Source organism: Oreochromis niloticus, linkage group LG6 (assembly GCF_001858045.2).
Source record: "Oreochromis niloticus isolate F11D_XX linkage group LG6, O_niloticus_UMD_NMBU, whole genome shotgun sequence".
NCBI classification, from domain to species: domain Eukaryota; kingdom Metazoa; phylum Chordata; class Actinopteri; order Cichliformes; family Cichlidae; genus Oreochromis; species Oreochromis niloticus.
Window position 1 is genome coordinate 3,938,786 of NC_031971.2, and position 20,543 is coordinate 3,959,328.

The 20,543-nt window shown below is 43.2% G+C and overlaps 1 protein-coding gene across 6 annotated transcripts in view; it reads left to right on the forward strand.

Moving 5' to 3' along the window:
- Positions 1 to 18,702, forward strand: part of tmem132a (transmembrane protein 132A) — a 41,766-nt gene extending 23,064 nt beyond the window's left edge. For all 6 annotated transcript variants that reach the window (XM_013264934.3, XM_025908115.1, XM_013264935.3 and 3 more), the window contains 3 exons: positions 16,805 to 17,024; positions 17,105 to 17,296; positions 17,381 to 18,702. In XM_013264934.3, coding sequence (XP_013120388.1) covers positions 16,805 to 17,024; positions 17,105 to 17,296; positions 17,381 to 18,232 — 1,264 coding nt within the window. In that variant the 3' untranslated portion in view covers positions 18,233 to 18,702. The remainder of the gene's footprint in view (positions 1 to 16,804; positions 17,025 to 17,104; positions 17,297 to 17,380) is intronic.
- Positions 18,703 to 20,543: the final 1,841 nt, after the last annotated feature.

Sequence of the window (20,543 nt, forward strand, 5' to 3'; positions counted from 1 at the left end):
TAGGACTGGACGCCCGTCCGGGCTCCTCCACAGACCTTCCTCCTGCCAGGCTCCTTTAGCCTGCCACACCCCTTTTCCTCTGGGGCTGCTTCCTTCTGAGCCTGTCTGACCTCCTCCAAGGTGTTGGTGCTCACCTCCTCTTCTGCCGTTACCTGCACCATTTGTCTCTGTCCTTTGTAACCTGCGGCCTTTTTTGCAGCTTCATCAGCTGTCTGGTTTCCTCTTGCCACCGGGTTGTCTCCCTGTGAATGTCCTTTGCATTTTACAATACTCACCTCATCTGGATCCTCTAGGGCCTTCTCCAGTTCCTCCATCTCCTTTTTGTGGCAGATCGGTGCGTTGGTCGCGGTTCTGTATCCAGCTCTCTTCCACTGAGCCAGTTCCACATGTGCGGCTCCAAACGCATATGCTGAGTCCGTGTAGATGTTCACTTTCAGGTTCTTGGCCAACCGCAGAGCTCGGATCAGGGCTATCACTTCAGCTCTCTGGGCTGACTGCTGTCCCTCAATCCTTCCTGCCTCTATTACCTGGTACTCCTGTCCTACTCTGCGAACTACAGCATACCCTGCTTTAAGTCCCTCTTCATCTCTGTGGCAGCATCCATCTGTGAACCACTCCTCTGCTCCTGCTATGGGTTCCGCTTTTAGATCCTCTCTCACTTTCTCTTCAACCTGGGCTCTTTTCACACAATCATGTGGTTCCCCTGACCCCATTAAATCTGCCATGTTAATCCCTTCATGTGTGAATGTCAGATTAGGTGCATCTAGAACTTTGCTCAACCTCTGTTGTTTCAGTGGGGTCACTGTGAACGCCTGTGAGTTCACATAAGCCACTACACTGTGTGTGGTGAGCACTTTCAGTGGGTGTTCCCTTACTATGTGTGCTGTTTTCTGGATGATTTTTGCGACCCCTGCTGCGTGTCGTGTGCATGTTGGGTGTCTTGCTTCTATTGGGCCCAGTTTTATGCTGACATACATGAGCACATCTGTACTCCCCCCTTTTTTCTGAAACAATACACCATTTACAATGTCATTTGTTTCAGAAACATCCAGGTAGAATGGTTCATCGTAATTTGGTGTGGCCAAGTCAGTGGCTCTCGACAAATCCTGCTTCAACGAAATGAACGCAGACTCTGTGGCCGGCGTCCAAGACAACTCAGCCCTCAGGTTTCGAGCGCCGACTTTCTTAATCAGGTCCCTTAAAGGGGCGGTTTTACCTGCGTAGTTCGGAATGAACTGTCTGCTGTAACCTGTCAAACCTAGAAAAGAAAGCAATTCTTTCACAGTTCGCGGTTTGGGATGTGTGAGAATTTGGTCTCTGTGTGTGTTCATTAACCCCACGGATTTGTGTGCAATCACCCGGCCCAGAAAAGTTACCTCCGGTCGGACCAGCTGCAGTTTTTCCTTACTGACCTTGAAGCCGCATTCTGCCAGTCGGTTCAACACTGCGAGCGAGGCTGCCGTACACGCCGCCACGCAAGGAGCTGCAATTAGGAGGTCATCAACATACTGGATTAGTGTGCAGCCCTCAGGCAGTTGACATGGTGACAGGGCTTCTTTCAGCACCTGATTGAAAATGCCTGGTGACAGTGCAAAGCCCTGTGGCAACCGTGTGTATCTGAACTGTCTGCCTCGGTATGTAAATGAAAAAATGTCTCTGAGTGACTTGTGCAGTGGAAGACAAAAGAAGGCATTAGCCAAATCAATACAAGTGAACCATTTCTGGTCCCATGTAATTGCAGTGAGAGCTGTGTATGGGTTAGGCACAGGAACAGTTTCAGTGCGTAGTATGGCATTAATAGCTCTCAAATCATGTGCCATTCTGTATTTCCCCGTGCCCTGTTTTTCAACTGGTAAAATAGGTGTGTTCCAGTATGAGTGTGATGGTTCTAACACCCCTACCTGCAACAGCCCTTCAATGGTTTCTGCAATACCTGCGTCAGCCTCCGGTTTGTGCCTGTACTGTGGTTTATTGATGGGTGCATCCGATTTCAGCTCAAACAGAACAGGCGAACAGGAAGCTAAACCCACATCCGTTGGCCCTCTGGACCACAATGTGTCAGGCAGTTTGGGAAGTTCAGCCACCGCGTCTGGATGATCTGTTTTCTCCCTGCCATGTGTTCTGGAAATTTCTTTATGTTCTAAAATCACAGCATCGTTAGACCAACAAAGTATACGATAGATTTTACATTTAGGAGCATACCAAACATTTGGAATTTGCATACCTTGCCACCAAGAGTTGTCCAGCGCCCGCTTGACCATTGGCCCTAGTTCTCGTGCCTCATGACCAACATGGACCGCCAAAGTAATGTGAGGGGCTGAATCCTCTCCCACATTGTACCAGGGCAATTGTTCATCCGTTAATTTGACAGCCGCAGCGACACCTTCTGGTCCAATGTAAATATTGTGTGTTTTTACATTCCAAGTTTCTCCCTCTAGATCACTCTCAAATTGCTCCCTATAGGTGTCGTCTTCTTCCTTATCATAAAAAAGGGTGACGTGGTAAGGATCTCTAGGCTCAGAGTAGACGGCCAAGCTCATTATCCAGGGTCTCCATTGCTGGTATGTTCTCAGAATGCCTTCCTCCACCAGCCGTCCCCAGTATATGTCTGCTGTGGACTGCTCAGAGTCTCTGACCAGATATTGAGTCTTTGAAGGCGATCCCAGGCACAGGAATTCTTTTCCTCCTGGCAGAGTGACCGTCAGGCCGTCTGCCGAACACATAATAGTTGCTCCCAGTTTCACAAGCAGATCCCTGCCCATGAGATTTACAGGCACCTGTGGTGACACCACATATTGGTGTTTCAAAGTCTGTTTTCCCAGCTGCGTCAAAGCTGGATCAGTCAGTGGCAGAGTCATCGGGATCCCGGAAAAACCCACAACACTGACTGTGCTACTTGAGAGTGTTGCACAGTCAGGTGTGTCTCTCAATGTAGAATAGGTTGCTCCAGTGTCCACCAGGAAGGGTAGTTCTGTACCTTCCACAGTCATCGACAGCATGGGTTCTGCCGCACCCACACTGTTCGGTCTCTCCGGGCGGGGTCAGTATTGCTCCCCGTCCCAGCCCCAGTCAGCGACTGGATACTGGGCGACAGGCGCTGCACTGGGATTCGGAGCTTGGTGCGCCCCCTGTACGCAGCTCCTCCTCTGATGTTTCCACGTGCCTGGGGTTGGTAGCCCCGCCGTGGATAGTTACGGGGCCTCTCAGGGCATTCTCGAGCCCAGTGTCCCTCCGCTCCACAGAAAAAACAGCCACTCCAACCGTCATTGTTAGCTGGAGGCCCCAGAGGCCGAGCTCTTAGTCCGCCCCTGCCGGATCCACCACGCCCCCTTTGCGATCCACCGATCCCCCAATTCCCAGCGGGTCTACGTTGCCCTGGTGCATTGGCGGGCCAGCGGTCATCAGGATAGAGATTCGGATCCAAATCCGGCCAGTCAGGCACCGGGTCAGCCCCGGGCCTTGCCACCATTACTGTTTTGCTTGGTTCTTTCAGTTCCTTTTTCTTATTGTTAAGTTTGTCGCGAGCCTCCCCCAACTGCAACTTGACAAGCAGAGCCTGTGCTTCTTCGAGCTCCTTCTTTTGTTTATTCACCAGATCCTATTCCAGCTGGACCCGATGCGCCACGTGCCTCTCCCACTGCACAGAGTCTGCTACTGCAAAGTCTGGATTCTTCTCTAAGTCTGCTGTAACCTGCTTTGGCAGTCCCGCTAGCACGGCCGAACGAAACCACGCTCTACTTTCGCCCTCTTTACCCGGATGTATGCCTGTTTCGGTTAGCCACTGCTCCTTAGCCTTGGCTAAAAACTCCCCTGGTGTATCTTTAGGGTCCCAAATTATTTTAGGTATCGTCCCAGTGTTGCGTGTTGGATACTTTTCGCGAACGGCATTAGACAGGGCACTTTGGACCTCACAGAGAGGTAGGTCATTAGCATACGTAGTGGTACGTGCTAGCCCCTCTACATCAGCTAATCCACCCCCAAGGAGACAGCGTCCAGCCACAGCGCGAAAATCACCGATAGCAAGCTCTTCTCCTTCGGTCAGTGTGGTCAGTTTCCTCAGCCAACTAGCCCCTCCTTCTGTTATGGGCGGAAGTTGTTTAACCAATGCTTCCAAATCTCTGACTTTATATGCTCTATACACTGGTTCACCACATGGACCAGACATCAGAGGCATATTCAGTTGTCCGTCCTGTACTCCTCTGTCAAAAATCACTTTTCTATTTTTCACCACCTGTGTCTTTCCCTTTGACTGCCCAAACATTGATCTTCTCCGACCTGCAGTGCCCTGCTTCTGTTTCCCACCTTCATCCTTTTTTACTTCGCGGTTTCTCAGCATTATGCTTGGCCCTGGGTCTGACTCAACTTCTCCCTCTTCGGCTGCTTCCTCTTCATCGCCTTCCTCCTCTTCCTCACTCCAGGAGACCTCATCCTCTATTTTGTCCTTTGACCCGTCCTTAAGTATTTTCCGCTTCACCATTTCCAATGCTCTGAACACTTTCAACAATGCCTCAGGCTCCTCATACATAGGACCATGCACTTCTCCTTCCCAGCGTTCCCGGTCGGGCGTTTTTTCTGCTCCACCCGATCTCCTCATCTGGGCCTGTCCTTCCTTCTGCGGACCTGGCGATCCCTTGTGCTTGGGCCGGGCTCCCAGCTCCGTCGTGGGCCGCACCTCCTCTCAGGTGTGCGTCCCCTTTGCCTCTCTATCCTGCCTTGGCTGTTCTAGCAGGTGTTCCTCGGTCGGCGTCAGCTCATCACTCATGAGCCCCCTTTGTGGCGAGGTTGGGCCTTCATCTGCAGCTGAGGCCTCCAGTCTCCCACCTTCACTAAAGGGCTGGCGCCCCCCTGTTCTTACTTCTTCCTCCTGACTCCCTCTGTGTCCACTAGTGTAGTCAACATTCACCATTCCCCCCACGACTGTTCCTCTTTGTCCTTCAGGCCCACGAACCTGTCCTCCATCCAAAGTCATCACCGGCATGACATAGGGTGGGGGTGGGGCACTTGGCATTAAAGTGGCCCATGGGTATATTTTGGGTGTGGAGTGTCTACCAGTTTCCTCTGTTTTTGTGGTCAAGTCCCTCATTTGATCCTCCAACTTCTTATTTTCCTCTTTCAGTTGTTTTACTGAGGCCATTATACTCACCATGTCCCCTGCTCTGGCCGTGTCATCCTCCTTCATCCAAGATTTTGCGGCATTCCACAAAAACAGCCACTTAGAGCACTTGTCATGCACTTCTCTAAGATCTTTCATTGCTGCTTTGGTCTTTCTATTCACTGAGTGACCCGCAGACTCCTCTTCCAGTTGCTTCAGTTGTCCTTCACATCTTTTTCCTTCAGTTTGGAACACCAAGCTCAGAGCTATTTCATCACTCAATTTCTTTTGTTGAGATGTGATGAGCTTACTTACCTCAAGCTCCATAACCTGACATTCTTTTTCAGCCGCTTTTAATGCCCCAGCATTAGCCAGTCGAATAGCTTTCTTCAGCTGTTCAAGCTGAGCCTTCAAGGGCTTATACCCTTTTATTTCACCAGAGGTCGCCCTGTCACCCATTCTGCCACACACTCACTTACCTCCTCCAGTGACGTTTCTGACTCCTCCTCCTGGGTTACTCTGTTGTACTTCCCTTTCGGTTTCCACAACCCGTCTCACCACTCTGACAGCCACTTCCTCGTCTTGTCCTGCTTGGCGACACACAGAGTTTAACCCAACTTGACATAAGCCATCCGTGACTTGGCCACCCGTTCATCACAAAACACTTCATTTGTTCTGACCCGGGTTCCACCTTAACACACCCTCATCCAAGCATGTCAAAATCGGAACCCGTCTCCGCCGCTTCTACCAGGGAGAAAAGAAACGCCGCCGCGTTAGATGGCACCCACCCCGGGTCATCTTCATTCACCGCCAATTCCACTAATCCCGTAAACAATAGAAAACATTTATTTACATACTCATCCAAATCATCTAACTCAACTTCTGCGCATATGGACAAATCAAACGGGGCGTCCTCCGTTTCTCCATGGCAAACACAGTTAACTTCAAAGACACCTTCCACAAGTGAAATCTCCACTTTACAGAACGCCTCCAACAACATTTCGGTTATTTTCCAGCTGATTGTCCCCTATGTAAACCTCAAGTCCAGATTAACACTCTTCAATTATAAACCTCCCTATTTCAACCAACCCGTTTTTTTTGTTTTTGTTTGTTTGTTTGTTTGTTTTTTTACTTTTTACTGGTAAATTAACACCAACTCCCCTCTATTGTATAATTCTTTACTCCTAATAAGTCCACTTTATTGCGTGCTCATTTTACTGCAATCTTATAAAACTCAATCCTGTAATTTTATATCTGTTAATCTGTCACGCTTATTAGTGGCTCATGATTGCTTAAGGCTTATGTCTGAACTTGACCACCGAGCCGGAGCATCATTCGATCCTAACAGGACGACCACTCCATTTTCTCTGCGTCAAGACAGCTCATTCGTCTTTAACAGTTCTCTACTGATATGTCAGCATGCTACAGCTCGACATTATTATATGGCCATGTGCTTAACAAACTCAAATTATCCGATTAAATTTTGTGTACTTTATCTTATCTCCACAATTTAATCCCAAAAGTTCGTCAGTTTTTGTAATCAGTCCTATAACCACAGCATAGACTGCAGTGAGTTATACCTAAATGCCCCATGCCTTATCATGCACAGTGAAACTTGACCGGGTTTCTCAGAGATGCTTATTTGTTTATTTAAGCCTCAGGTAAAAAACACAAAAAAAAACTCAAACGTCAATAACACCAGCTATGTATTGCCTAAATTAAAACAGCTTCAACTTCAAAACATCCAGCTTTGCATCACAACAACAATATTCCAAACCCAGCTCATCATTTACCTCATCACAGCAATGAAACAAAGCCCCATGAATATCCCCATAACAAACAAAAACAACGTCATAGTTACAGTCAGTTAACAATAGGTGTAAATCATGCTTATGACCTCAAAAACACTTTAAACCAAAACAGGAATCCCTTGTGCGTTTCACAGCAGCCAGCTCATTTGCATATACTCGCAACTTCACCGTCTGTTACCCGGTCCACTGGTACTCTATGTCAAAGGGACTAAAGGCACGTTCGCAGAACAAGGAAAACGCACTGGCAGCTTCACGTGGGTCCCTTTCATGTCTCTCAATGTACTTTTCCAAGCACCGGAATATCAGGAAACTGCAAAACAGAAAGCTAAATAACTCTGACCGTCTTATTTCTGCAGACACTGTAAAACCATACTGATTCTCCAGCGTTTCAGCCCAACAAATGCATGTCATATAAATAACACTCCCTGTACGTGAATATTCAATCTGACAAGATCCAGAAACAAACATCCCTCTTGTCTAAGAAAAAATCAAATCACAGTTCATATATTCTATCTCAAAACTCAGCAAAACAGTCATACACTCATGTCAAAAATTAAAACTTTACTAACAAAATTGTAATAAACAAAACCAGCGTCTTAAATACAGGCATTCAGCAATACGTAACAGTTTCTATAGAATCCCCAAAACTCTAGGGATTTCGCAGCCACGTTCTTTATTAAACAGCTGTTAAAACCCCTTTGTGCACTCACAGTAGCAGCCACTTCATTTACATAAACACAGGTTATCTAAAAATAACTCACAGACCTGCAGCATTCTCTCCCTCAGTCAAACTCATCACGCCCTCACACACTTAAACGGTGACCCTTAAACTCGGTCACTGATCACACATTCACCGCAATTAATTCAAACTCTATTTATCCTCTCGTAATAAGCAAAACCAACCTCTTAGTTACAGGCATTTAGCAAAATTTTCAAACAATAGTTACAAAGCTCGAAACCGAAAGCAACAATCACTATGCGCGTCACCGCTCCTCATTTACATGAACACACCATCTAAAAATAGAAATCAACAGGCAGTGCGCTACTGATGCAGAGACTCCCTTCATACGAGGATTTCTTATTTTATATAACACAGACGTCTTATAATTACAACTGCACAGATTTTAGGCCTCTTAGCTCCTACAACTTTCACATAACGGCTCCAACCGATAAAGTAACTTAATTTACAGGTAGCCAAAAAAGCGCAAGAATAGGGGACTTGAACCCCTAGCAATTTTGAAGATTCCCCAGTTCTTCCCGGTTTGTCGTACCGTACTAACCCATAGTCGCCGCTAGGTCAAAGGTAAACGTCTTTACCTAGGAGGGAGCGTTACCTCCGAGAAAATGCGCTTCTTAACAGACGCCGCTGTCGTCCTAGAAGAATTTATAATAATTTGAAACAACAATCTACACCCAAAACAGGATTAAGATTGAGGCAGATCTACCTTTGTGGACATAGGAGACTTGAACTCACAACATGACCATCACAAGACAGACCGAATGACCAACGAAACTTGAACCCACAAAAATGACCAAATTCCCTACTTTCTACGTGAGACTCGAACTCACTTTAATTCTTTTCCTTTTGTTTGGGACTTGAACCCAGTACTTCTACTTATAACATTACTTTAATCCACATGCTCATGAGATTACCATCAAAATCAAAACCAAAATCACAACAGACATTCACCAGTAATTTCAGTGAGTAGACTTTAATTTTTTTGTCATATCCAATTTGACACCTTTTGGAAATTCAGTTCAACAGGTAGTGTCTTACCTTTTTAATTCGCCGGCGAATGTCCCCTCACTTCCACCACTGATTACCGTCTGTCCGCCCGACCACCTCGGACCCTGTCCAGCGCCTCCACTGGTCTTCTCCTTCTCCAACCACCGGAACGAGCCCCCAAATGTTAAGGTTCAAAAATTGGAGAAAAGGAGTACGGAGGGCTCACAAGCAAATAACAACTCTGGTCCAGAAGATGTGATCAAAGCAAAGATTTATTGATTACACGCGTGGAGTCCGACGCTGGGCAAAGTCAGCGATCGAACTGAACTTACAATAATTAGACAAAGGTTTTATATGGGTAAGACAACAAAGCCCCCACTTTTGCAAAGCAAACACAATACAGCCTACGTCAACCTAAACCACAAAATGTTCCGTTAACTTTTACCATAGTTTTAAGAACATTACGTCTCATCTCCATCCCGGTGTCGCACCATGAGCGCATTCTTATCTCCCAAAACATCTGGTGCGCTTCCTGTAACCATCTGACAGTACGCCGGCACAATTTGCAATTGCAGCAAAAACACATCTTAACTTCTTACCTACTAAAATGAATCTACTATGGTGTGTACGTGTGTGTGTGAGAGTGTGTGGGTGTCTGCTGTATATGCTATGTATGTGTCATGACCTCTCCTGCACCCCAGCTCACCTCACACCTCTCGTCCTAGCCAGACATAAGGCCTGCACTCATACACAGCTGAACTATGTGTGACTTCTAGACTAAATGTCACACTCAAATGATGCTACTCAAACCATGAAGGAAACTTACTTAAAATGAACATAAATGAAACTTAAAACTTACTTAAAAGGATATAAGTGATAAATGATACAAACTTAAATCTTAGCTCTAAAGGATATAAGTAATAAAAGATAAAAATAACTCTAGGCGTATGTCATGTAAGCAGGTGTGTTGCAATTCCTTTCAGAGCTCCTGTCCTCCTCACCGTGTATTGGCTGATCATTAACGCCTGCCAAGAGTTTCTGACCCTCACTTGACCAGGAGCCACAGCTCTTTAATAAGCTCAAATGCAATCATGTATAAGAGATTAAAATCATTTTCATAACAAAGGCTCTTTCTTCTCAGATCTGCGAATATGGTTGCTCGTCTCTACTACAGTTTAATCATTGAAAATCACACTGATCAGCATACTATGCGGAAATTACAGATTACATAATGGCAAAAGCATTTTGTCAGACCCCTCATTTCATACACTACATTCATACACTGCATTCATACACTGCATTCATATACTACATTCATATACTGCATTCATACACTACATTCATATACTACATTCATATACTGCATTCATACACTACATTCATACACTGCATTCATATACTACATTCATACACTACATTCATATACTGCATTCATACACTGCATTCATATACTACATTCATACACTGCATTCATACACTGCATTCATATACTGCATTCATACACTACATTCATACACTGCATTCATACACTGCATTCATATACTACATTCATATACTGCATTCATACACTACATTCATATACTGCATTCATATACTACATTCATACACTACATTCATATACTGCATTCATATACTGCATTCATATATTACATTCATATACTACATTCATGTACTACATTCATACACTACATTCATATACTGCATTCATATATTACATTCATACACTGCATTCATATACTACATTCATATACTACATTCATATACTGCATTCATATATTACATTCATACACTGCATTCATATACTGCATTCATATACTACATTCATATACTGCATTCATATACTACATTCATATACTACATTCATACACAACATTCATATACTACATTCATACACTACATTCATATACTGCATTCATATACTGCATTCATATACTACATTCATATACTGCATTCATATACTGCATTCATATATTACATTCATATACTGCATTCATATACTGCATTCATACACAACATTCATATACTACATTCATATACTGCATTCATATACTACATTCATACACTGCATTCATATACTACATTCATACACAACATTCATACACTACATTCATACACTGCATTCATACACCGCATTCATACACTACATTCATACACCGCATTCATATACTGCATTCATATACTGCAGTCATACACTACATTCATACACTGCATTCATACACTGCATTCATACACAACATTCATATACTACATTCATACACTGCATTCATACACTACATTCATACACCGCATTCATACACAACATTCATATATTACATTCATATACTGCAATCATACACTGCATTCATACACAACATTCATATATTACATTCATATACTGCATTCATATACTACATTCATATACTGCATTCATATACTACATTCATACACTGCATTCATATACTGCATTCATACACTACATTCATACACTACATTCATATACTGCATTCATATACTGCATTCATACACAACATTCATATACTACATTCATACACTACATTCATATACTGCATTCATATACTGCATTCATACACTACATTCATATACTGCATTCATATACTGCATTCATACACAACATTCATATACTACATTCATACACTACATTCATATACTGCATTCATATACTGCATTCATACACAACATTCATACACTACATTCATACACTACATTCATACACCGCATTCATACACTACATTCATACACTACATTCATATATTACATTCATATACTGCATTCATATACTGCATTCATACACAACATTCATACACTACATTCATACACTACATTCATACACCGCATTCATACACTGCATTCATACACAACATTCATATATTACATTCATATACTGCATTCATATACTACATTCATACACCGCATTCATATACTGCATTCATATACTGCAGTCATACACTACATTCATACACTGCATTCATACACTACATTCATATACTGCATTCATATACTGCATTCATACACTACATTCATACACTGCATTCATACACAACATTCATATACTACATTCATACACTGCATTCATACACTACATTCATACACCGCATTCATACACTACATTCATACACTACATTCATACACAACATTCATATATTACATTCATATACTGCATTCATATACTACATTCATACACTGCATTCATATACTGCATTCATACACAACATTCATATACTACATTCATACACTGCATTCATACACTACATTCATACACCGCATTCATACACTACATTCATACACTACATTCATACACTGCATTCATACACAACATTCATATATTACATTCATATACTGCATTCATATACTACATTCATACACTACATTCATATACTGCATTCATATACTGCATTCATACACAACATTCATATACTACATTCATACACTACATTCATATACTGCATTCATATACTGCATTCATACACTACATTCATATACTGCATTCATATACTGCATTCATACACAACATTCATATACTACATTCATACACTACATTCATATACTGCATTCATATACTGCATTCATACACAACATTCATACACTACATTCATACACTACATTCATACACCGCATTCATACACCACATTCATACACTGCATTCATATACTGCATTCATATACTGCATTCATACACAACATTCATACACTACATTCATACACCGCATTCATACACTACATTCATACACTACATTCATACACTACATTCATACACCGCATTCATACACTACATTCATACACTACATTCATATACTGCATTCATATACTGCATTCATATACTGCATTCATATACTACATTCATACACTGCATTCATATACTGCATTCATATACTGCATTCATATACTGCATTCATACACTACATTCATACACTGCATTCATACACTACATTCATACACTGCATTCATATACTACATTCATATACTGCATTCATATACTACATTCATACACTGCATTCATACACTACATTCATACACTGCATTCATATACTACATTCATATACTGCATTCATATACTACATTCATACACTGCATTCATATACTGCATTCATACACTACATTCATACACTGCATTCATATACTACATTCATATACTGCATTCATATACTACATTCATACACTGCATTCATATACTGCATTCATATACTACATTCATATACTGCATTCGTACACTGCATTCATATACTGCATTCATATACTGCATTCATATACTACATTCATACACTGCATTCATACACTGCATTCATACACTGCATTCATATACTACATTCATATGCTGCATTCATATATTACATTCATATACTGCATTAATACACAACATTCATATACTACATTCATATACTGCATTCATATACTGCATTCATACACTGCATTCATACACAACATTCATATATTACATTCATATACTGCATTCATATACTACATTCATACACTGCATTCATATACTGCATTCATACACAGCATTCATATATTACATTCATATACTGCATTCATATACTACATACTGCATTCATATACTGCATGAACAAAAATGAAAAATGTGATACATCGTAATCTTGTAAGCTTTTACCAGAAACATGATCAAACACAGTAAGAGTATAAAAACGTTTGCTTACTGAAAAGCACTACAGTGCTGTGGCCTGTCATAAATAGTTTTCCTGTCATTACATTTTTCATTTCTGACCACAGAATATTGTTTAGCTGATGCTTAAGAGCATCAGCTAAACAAGTAATGTTCATGCATATTTTCTGTTTTTTATTTATTCAAACATTCTAACTAGCTTTAAAGCTGTGCATTATCACAAACAAAAATACAGGGCTACATTAGCAAACAGGCAAATTCAGCAACTGACACCTTCCTTCATCGTCTTTCGTACTTGTAGTGGAGCTCGTAAGCCCAGATGAATGGGAAGGGTCACATCAGGAAGAGCATGGTGTCAAATTTTGTCCAAATTAAACACACGGATCACCAGAAAGAGTCAGTCGGGGCCCAGGGTAACAACAACCGCCTCCAGTACTACTTGTCAACAGGGTCCTGGTGGAAACTGTTGGCCAAAGACAAAAGAAGAGAAGAGAGGGAAAGCGGGAGTGTGGAGATGAGAGTAGGGATGCTGAATGTAGGGAAAGTAGGGACGAGCAGGAGCCCAGGTAGGAGGAAAGCAAGAGGAATTGGAGATGGATTCAAGCTGTTGATGAGGAAGGTGCACACAGATGGACCACATCTCTGAAGAAGGTACAATCTGAAGTTTGGGCACTTTGCTGCTCTGAAGCATTCATGTGCATGTTAACAATGCCACAATCTTCCTAGGAGTACAAATTCTAGCACCCGAAGGTCAAAGCATGCAATGTTCAGAGAAACAAAAAAAGAAAAAACAACAGCTACATCTCAGACTTAGTTCAAGTTCACAATTAGACAAAGACTGAACAAATCTGGGTTTTCTGGAAGTGCTTCCTCTGAACTGAACATGATGACACAGATTTGCAGAGTTCCAGCTGAACAAACTAGAAGACCAGAACAATGACCGTACCAGACCAATGTGTGGCCATAATGCACAGCAGCATGTTTGGAGAAAACACAGCATATCAACACAACACTGCACAACAACTGCCAAGCACTGGGGGGGAGGAGGGGGGCGTGATTTGGGTTCAGCCATCTGTCCAACAGTTAAAGCTTGGCCAAAACTGGGTCATGCAACGGGATGATTATGAAAAATATATGTTTCACAGTTTGTATATTTAAAAAAAATCCTCATTCAGGTCAGTGAGCGAGGCAGAGTGTGGGAGAAGCAGAAAAACTGCACTGAAATCTTTTCAACCTGCCAGTAATCCAATAATTACCACCACACAACCATAATTTTACACTCAAGTCAAAGCTGAATTTCTCTTCTTTCAAACAAGGTCTTCCTCAGATCCAGCAGATGAATAGTCTTTGGAGGCATATGAGTGAGTGGTCAGAGGTTTACAGACACTCATCATGAGGCACAAACATGGACTTTATTTACCCTGCCAGTCAAAGTCTGGATAAGATAAGATAAGATAAGATAAGATAAGATAAGATAACTCTTTATTGTCATTGCACAGTTATACATAGTACAATAGTACAATGAAATTGGAAAACATTGTTATTATTGCATCTTGTTAGGAAAATAAATATTATTAATGTTATTGTTGTTACTGTTGTTATCCCCCCAAAAAGTCCAGGGAGGTAGCCAATCAGGTCAGCTGTTAGCACTGATTAGGACTGTTGCCCTGTTGTACTTGAGTCTATTTGTTCGGGACCTCAGCAGCCTGAACCTCCTGCCAGACGGCAGCAGCTTAAACACCCGGTGTCCTGGGTGTGTACAGTCCCGTAGGATGCTGCGTGCCCTCTTGAGACAGCGAGTGCTGTACAGGTCCTTCAGGGAGGGAAGAGGATGTCCAGTGATTTTGGGGCCATATTAATGACCCTCTGAAGTGGCTTTTTGTGTGCTGTGGTGCAGCTGGAGAACCCCACACAGATGCAGTATGTCAGCACACTTTGAATGGAGCAGCGGTAGCAGACGGTCAGCAGCTCCTTTAGGTCCATTTTCTGAGGATTCTCAGAAAGTGGAGATGCTGTTGGGCTTTCTTTAAAACCACAGAGGTGTTAGAGCTCCATTGGAGGTCTGTGTCTATGTGCACACCTAGGAACTTGAACCTGGAGACCCTTTCCACGCACTCCCCGTTGATGCTGACAGGCTGCAGCTCAGACTTCCTCCTCCTGAAGTCGACTACCAGCTCTTTTGTCTTGGTGGTATTGAGGTCCAGGTTGTTATCTACACACCAATCTGACAGCCTCTGAACTTCAGCTCTGTACGCCGTCTCGTCTCCCCCAGAGATGAGCCCCAAACTTAATGATTGCGTTGTCTGGGTGTGAACTGACACAGTCATGTGCAGAGTGTAGAGTGTACACACTTTCTCATGGAATGTTTTTTCTTTATTTTCATGACTATTTACATTGTAGATTCTCACTGAAGCAATCAAAATTATGAATGAAAATATATGGAGTTATGTAGTTAACATGTTTTATATTCTAGATTCCTCCTAATATCCACCGTTTGCTTCGATTACTGCTTTGCTCACTCTTGGCTCTCTCTCTCCATGAGCTTCATGAGGTCGTCACCTGAAATGGTTTCCAACAGTCTTGAAGGAGTTCCCAGAGATGCTGAGCACTTGTTGGTCCTTTTGCCTTCACTCTGCAGTCCATCTCATCCCAAACCATCTCCATTGGGTTTAGGTCAGGTGACTGTGGAGGCCAGGCCATCTGGTGCAGCACTCCATCACTCTCCTTCTTGGTCAAATAACCCTTACACAGCCTGGAGGTGTGTTTGGGGTCATTGCCCTGTCCTGTCCTGGCGTGTTGCTGCAGGATGCTGTGGTAGCCATGATGGTTCAGTGTGGCTTCAGTTTTGAATAAATCCCCAACAGTGTCACCAGCACACCTCCTCCTCCATGCTTCACAGTGAGAACCATGCATGTAGAGACCATCATTCACCTTTTCTGTGTCACACAAAGACACGGCAGGTGGAACCAAAGATCTCAGATCTGGACTCATCAGACCAAAGCACAGATGTCCACTGGTCTAGTTTCCATTCCTTGTGTTTCTTGGCCCAAACAAATCTCTTCTTGTTGCTTTTTCTTAGTTGTAGTTTCTTAGCAGCTATTTGACCATAAAGGCCTGATTCACACAGTGTGCTCTGAACAGTTGATGCAGAGATGTGTCTGCGACAGGAACTCTGTGTGGCATTGATCTGGGTTGTAATCTGAGGAGCTGCTAACTTGCAAATAAGGTTGTTGTTATTATTGTTTTTTGTTTAATTACAAAGTTCAGTGGGAACATGAATGTTAATGTAATTTGGGGCTTTTAATAACAACCCCACCCCCCCCACCCCCAAAAAAAGAAAAAATTGACTACATCATTGTGCCTCAGAGCTCCTGACGAGACGTCATTTGAGAAAGAGAATGTGTTGGCATTAAAATATCAGTGTTGTCATCAGCAACATTTGGATGGAAAACACGGTTCTCGCTTTCTTTCAGAGTAAACTTGCACGCACATTTCTCCAACATGCAGACACAAATACGTCAGGATCTTTAATCCCTCGTGTGTTTTCTTCTTGCTCAGGTGTGTGCCGGTGTATCAGCGCTCCTCAGTCCAGGTTCTGACCCAGTTCACAGCTCAGGACTCCCACAGCAGAACCACACACCACCTGGGTTCCTCAGATTGGTTTGTAGATGTGACTGAGCTGGTCCGTAACTGGCTGAGAGTAGAAGACCCCCGTGTGGCTTCCCTCAGTCCCCAAAACATCTTGATAGGATTAAGACCTGGAAAGACATCACTGCACGTAGGCGACAGTTGTGCATGAGTTAACTGCTATTGTTTCACTCCTTGAGCATCTCCTCTCACTCTCACCTTCTTCCTTAGGTTATCTCGGAGCAGTGGGATGGCATGTTGGGCGCATGTGACATCACTGTGTCCTCTGACACTGTCAGCGCTGGTGACCTGTCTGTACAAGCGGTCAGTGGCCTGGGAATGTCAGTGAAGTCCAGCCCTGCCCTCCCCTCCATCATCACAGCAACAGTGACAGCCTACAACACCATGTACCGCTATCACCAGGTGACAAACACTCTTTTCATTCCACTTCCTGAAGTCTCATTAATCCACTGAAGCTGAGATAAATTTGTCCTGTTTTCTCTGTAGGAGGCCTCCGTCAGTGTCTGGCTGCAGTTCAGTGACGACACTGCGTCCCTCCTCTCCTCTTTCAGTGACCTTCCCTTCTCCCTGCGTCTCTCCTCATTGGCTGAGAGTGTTGTTATGGTGACACCCAGTTCCAATCAACGCGTCTTTGCTCAGGGTGACGGAGGTGGGCCTTTACTGCAAGCAGAGCTTCTGGTTTCTACGTGCGCCGATCAGCTGATTGTCTCAAACTCTTTTGGTGAAGAGAACGAGGAGCAGCAGGCTTCTACAAGACGAGAAGGGACCCGGAGGCTGGCGAGGGGATCAGGCTGGATAAGGGTCAACTTAGACCTGGACTTCATGCAGACGGTAGCCAAGAAGAGCGAGGATGGTGTGGCGTTTGAGTTTGACATTTCAGACACACTGGTTGAATCACACGGTGACACTTACTCATCAAACAAAGATGAAAGTTGGAACGAGAGCACCAGCAGTAACTACTATGAGAAAGTAAGTCAGACCATGACTAACAGAAGGTGGAATGAGGTGGACAAAGGAGGCATGGTCAGTCGAAACACTCTAGAAAGAGCAGTGCTGATGCCGAGCCTGGACGAAGGCAAGGTGTATTTTTTTCCAAGCCAGGATAAAGGAGGAGCAGAGGAAAACGAGCAGGGAACTCATGAGTTGGAACTTGGCGTGGGTGCTGTCCTCTCTCTGCTCTGTCTCTTTGCTGTCCTCTTTCTGGCTAACTGTCTGCCCTCCACCTTGCGACACAAGTCGAGGAGGACGAAAGAGAGAATGGAAGGAGAACTGGAGGGAGGTGCGACAGAAGATGGAGAGGAGATGAAAAGGGAAAAGGCCAAGGACTGGAAGACATAGGAGAGGAAGAACATAGAGGCTTAGCTAAACAGAGAACAATGGAGAGAGTTTAAAAGAAGTAGAGATAATTTGCTGATTTTCACGGCACGTATTGTATTTGCAGCTGATACTGACACCTTCTCTTTGTTAGACTCATATCAGGATCTAATGAACTAAAACTCAAACTGTTCTATTCAAACACTTTAAACGTTTAATTCAACCAGTTTGAGCATGAGCGGAGCTTTAATTTGAGAAAAACAACTTGATTTTTAATTTTTTTAATTTCACCAACCAACAGGTTGATGCTCATCTACACGACTTTTATCCCCCCACCCCGACCCCTTTAAAACTTTAAGTGCACATGATATCTGAGTAAGGTAGGTGAGCAAAGCAGCTTTTCAAAATGTATCTAAGTGTGTATAATTTAGCTTTGTAGAACCACTTCTTATTGTTAATCCCCCTTTCCCGGTTGTAGGCACATTTTGGAGACAGAACATTAGGTTTGATCTTAGTAAGCCAGTTCTTTAGAAGGCAGCCATTGTGTGAAACAGGCAGACTGTGAGCTGAATAATGACTTTTGTTATGTATTTAGTAAAATCAGTTTATATTTTTGTGGTACTACTTTCTGTGTAAAGCAGAGAACACCAAGTGTGGTGTATGTGCGCACTGATATGCCTGTGCCTTTCCACAACATGGTTAATAAAGTAAGTTACTAACAACAAACAGGTGTTGTTACTTTACCAGTTAAGTTATAAGAGTGAACATAACAGACTGGCGATGAGGATTAAAACGGATCCCCGATGTGCACTGGATGACAGAGAGGGGGAAATCCTTGTGAAAATGGCCAAAAGACATGAAAAAAGTTATGGCAAAAACAACTAACCCTCCGTGTGGATGCTAACTCACCTGCCTGGTTAACGCGCTGCAGAGAGGACGTGAGTAACATCAATTCTTTTAAGTGAAGGACACTTATAAAAATACAGAAAAAATGTCAGGAGGTGTTGGACAAATGGACGTTTTTGATAATGGCACAGAGGATTGGACAACATATGTGGAGAGAGTTGAACAATATTGTCTGGCTAACAAAGTAAAGGATGAGAGGAAAGTTGCAGTGTTACTGAGTGTGATGGGAGCGAAAACATACAACTTGTTGCGCAGCCTCATCACCCCGCCAAACCAGCTGACAAAAGTTTCAAGATCACAGAAGTGCTCCAAAAACATTTCCGACTGAAGCCAGTGGTTATAGCCGAACATTTCCGATTTGATAAACGAAATCAACTAAAGAATGAGTCCACATCGGAGTAGATTGCGGAACTCCGGCGGCTGTCAGAATGCTGTCAGTTTGGGGAGGGGCTGTCAGATGCGCTGAGAGACCATTTCGTCTGCGGCATGCACAATGAAAGCACACAGAAACGAGTCCTCACAGAGGATAATCTCACGTTGCACCGTGCATTAGAGATAGCTACATCGATGGAGACAGCGGCAAAAGATGCAGGAGAGCTCCAGGGAAATGCACGGAGCCGTGTTATGTAAATAAAATACATCCGCAGCTCAATAATAAATTACAGATGTGCTTCAGATGCAGCAAAAAGTCACATGACGCTGCTAATTGCTGGTTTAAAGAGAAGGAATGCCTGCAGTGTAACAAAAAGGAGCATATACAGAAAATGTGCAAATCAAAGCAGTATGATAAAAAGAAAAATGAAATGTGGAAAAGAGACAGAAAGCTGCATGAAATAAATGAGACAGAGTCAAATGATTCTCAGGAGGATTTGGCATGCCTGGAGCTGTACACAATGCAAGAGAAAGGTAACGATGCAATATGGCTCACACCAAAAATACAAGGGGTTGAGTTACGGATGGAACTGGACACTGGGTCTGCCCTCTCACTGATCTCATATGAAGATTACTGAGACAAATTCCCCAATCTGAAACTGAAACACACCTCAGTGAAACTGAAAACATACACAGGTGAAAGAATAACTCCTCTGGGAAAACTAAAAGTAAAAGTGGAATATGAGAAAAAGAAATGCAACCTGGAACTTTATGTTCTGAAAAATGGAGGTGTGCCATTATTTGGGCGTGACTGCTTGAAACACATCCACCTCAAATGGAAAGAAATAAAGTCAATGAGACTGGAACAAGGCCCGAGTGCACATTCTGTGGATGAAACACTGAAACAGATACTTAATAACCATGCCCAGGTGTTCAAAGATGGAATCGGCACCCTGAAAAATATTAAAGCACAGATCATACTGGAGGACAATGCAAAAACAAAATTTCCCCAAGGAACGTCCTGTACTTTATGCTTTACGCCCCAAAGTCCAAGCAG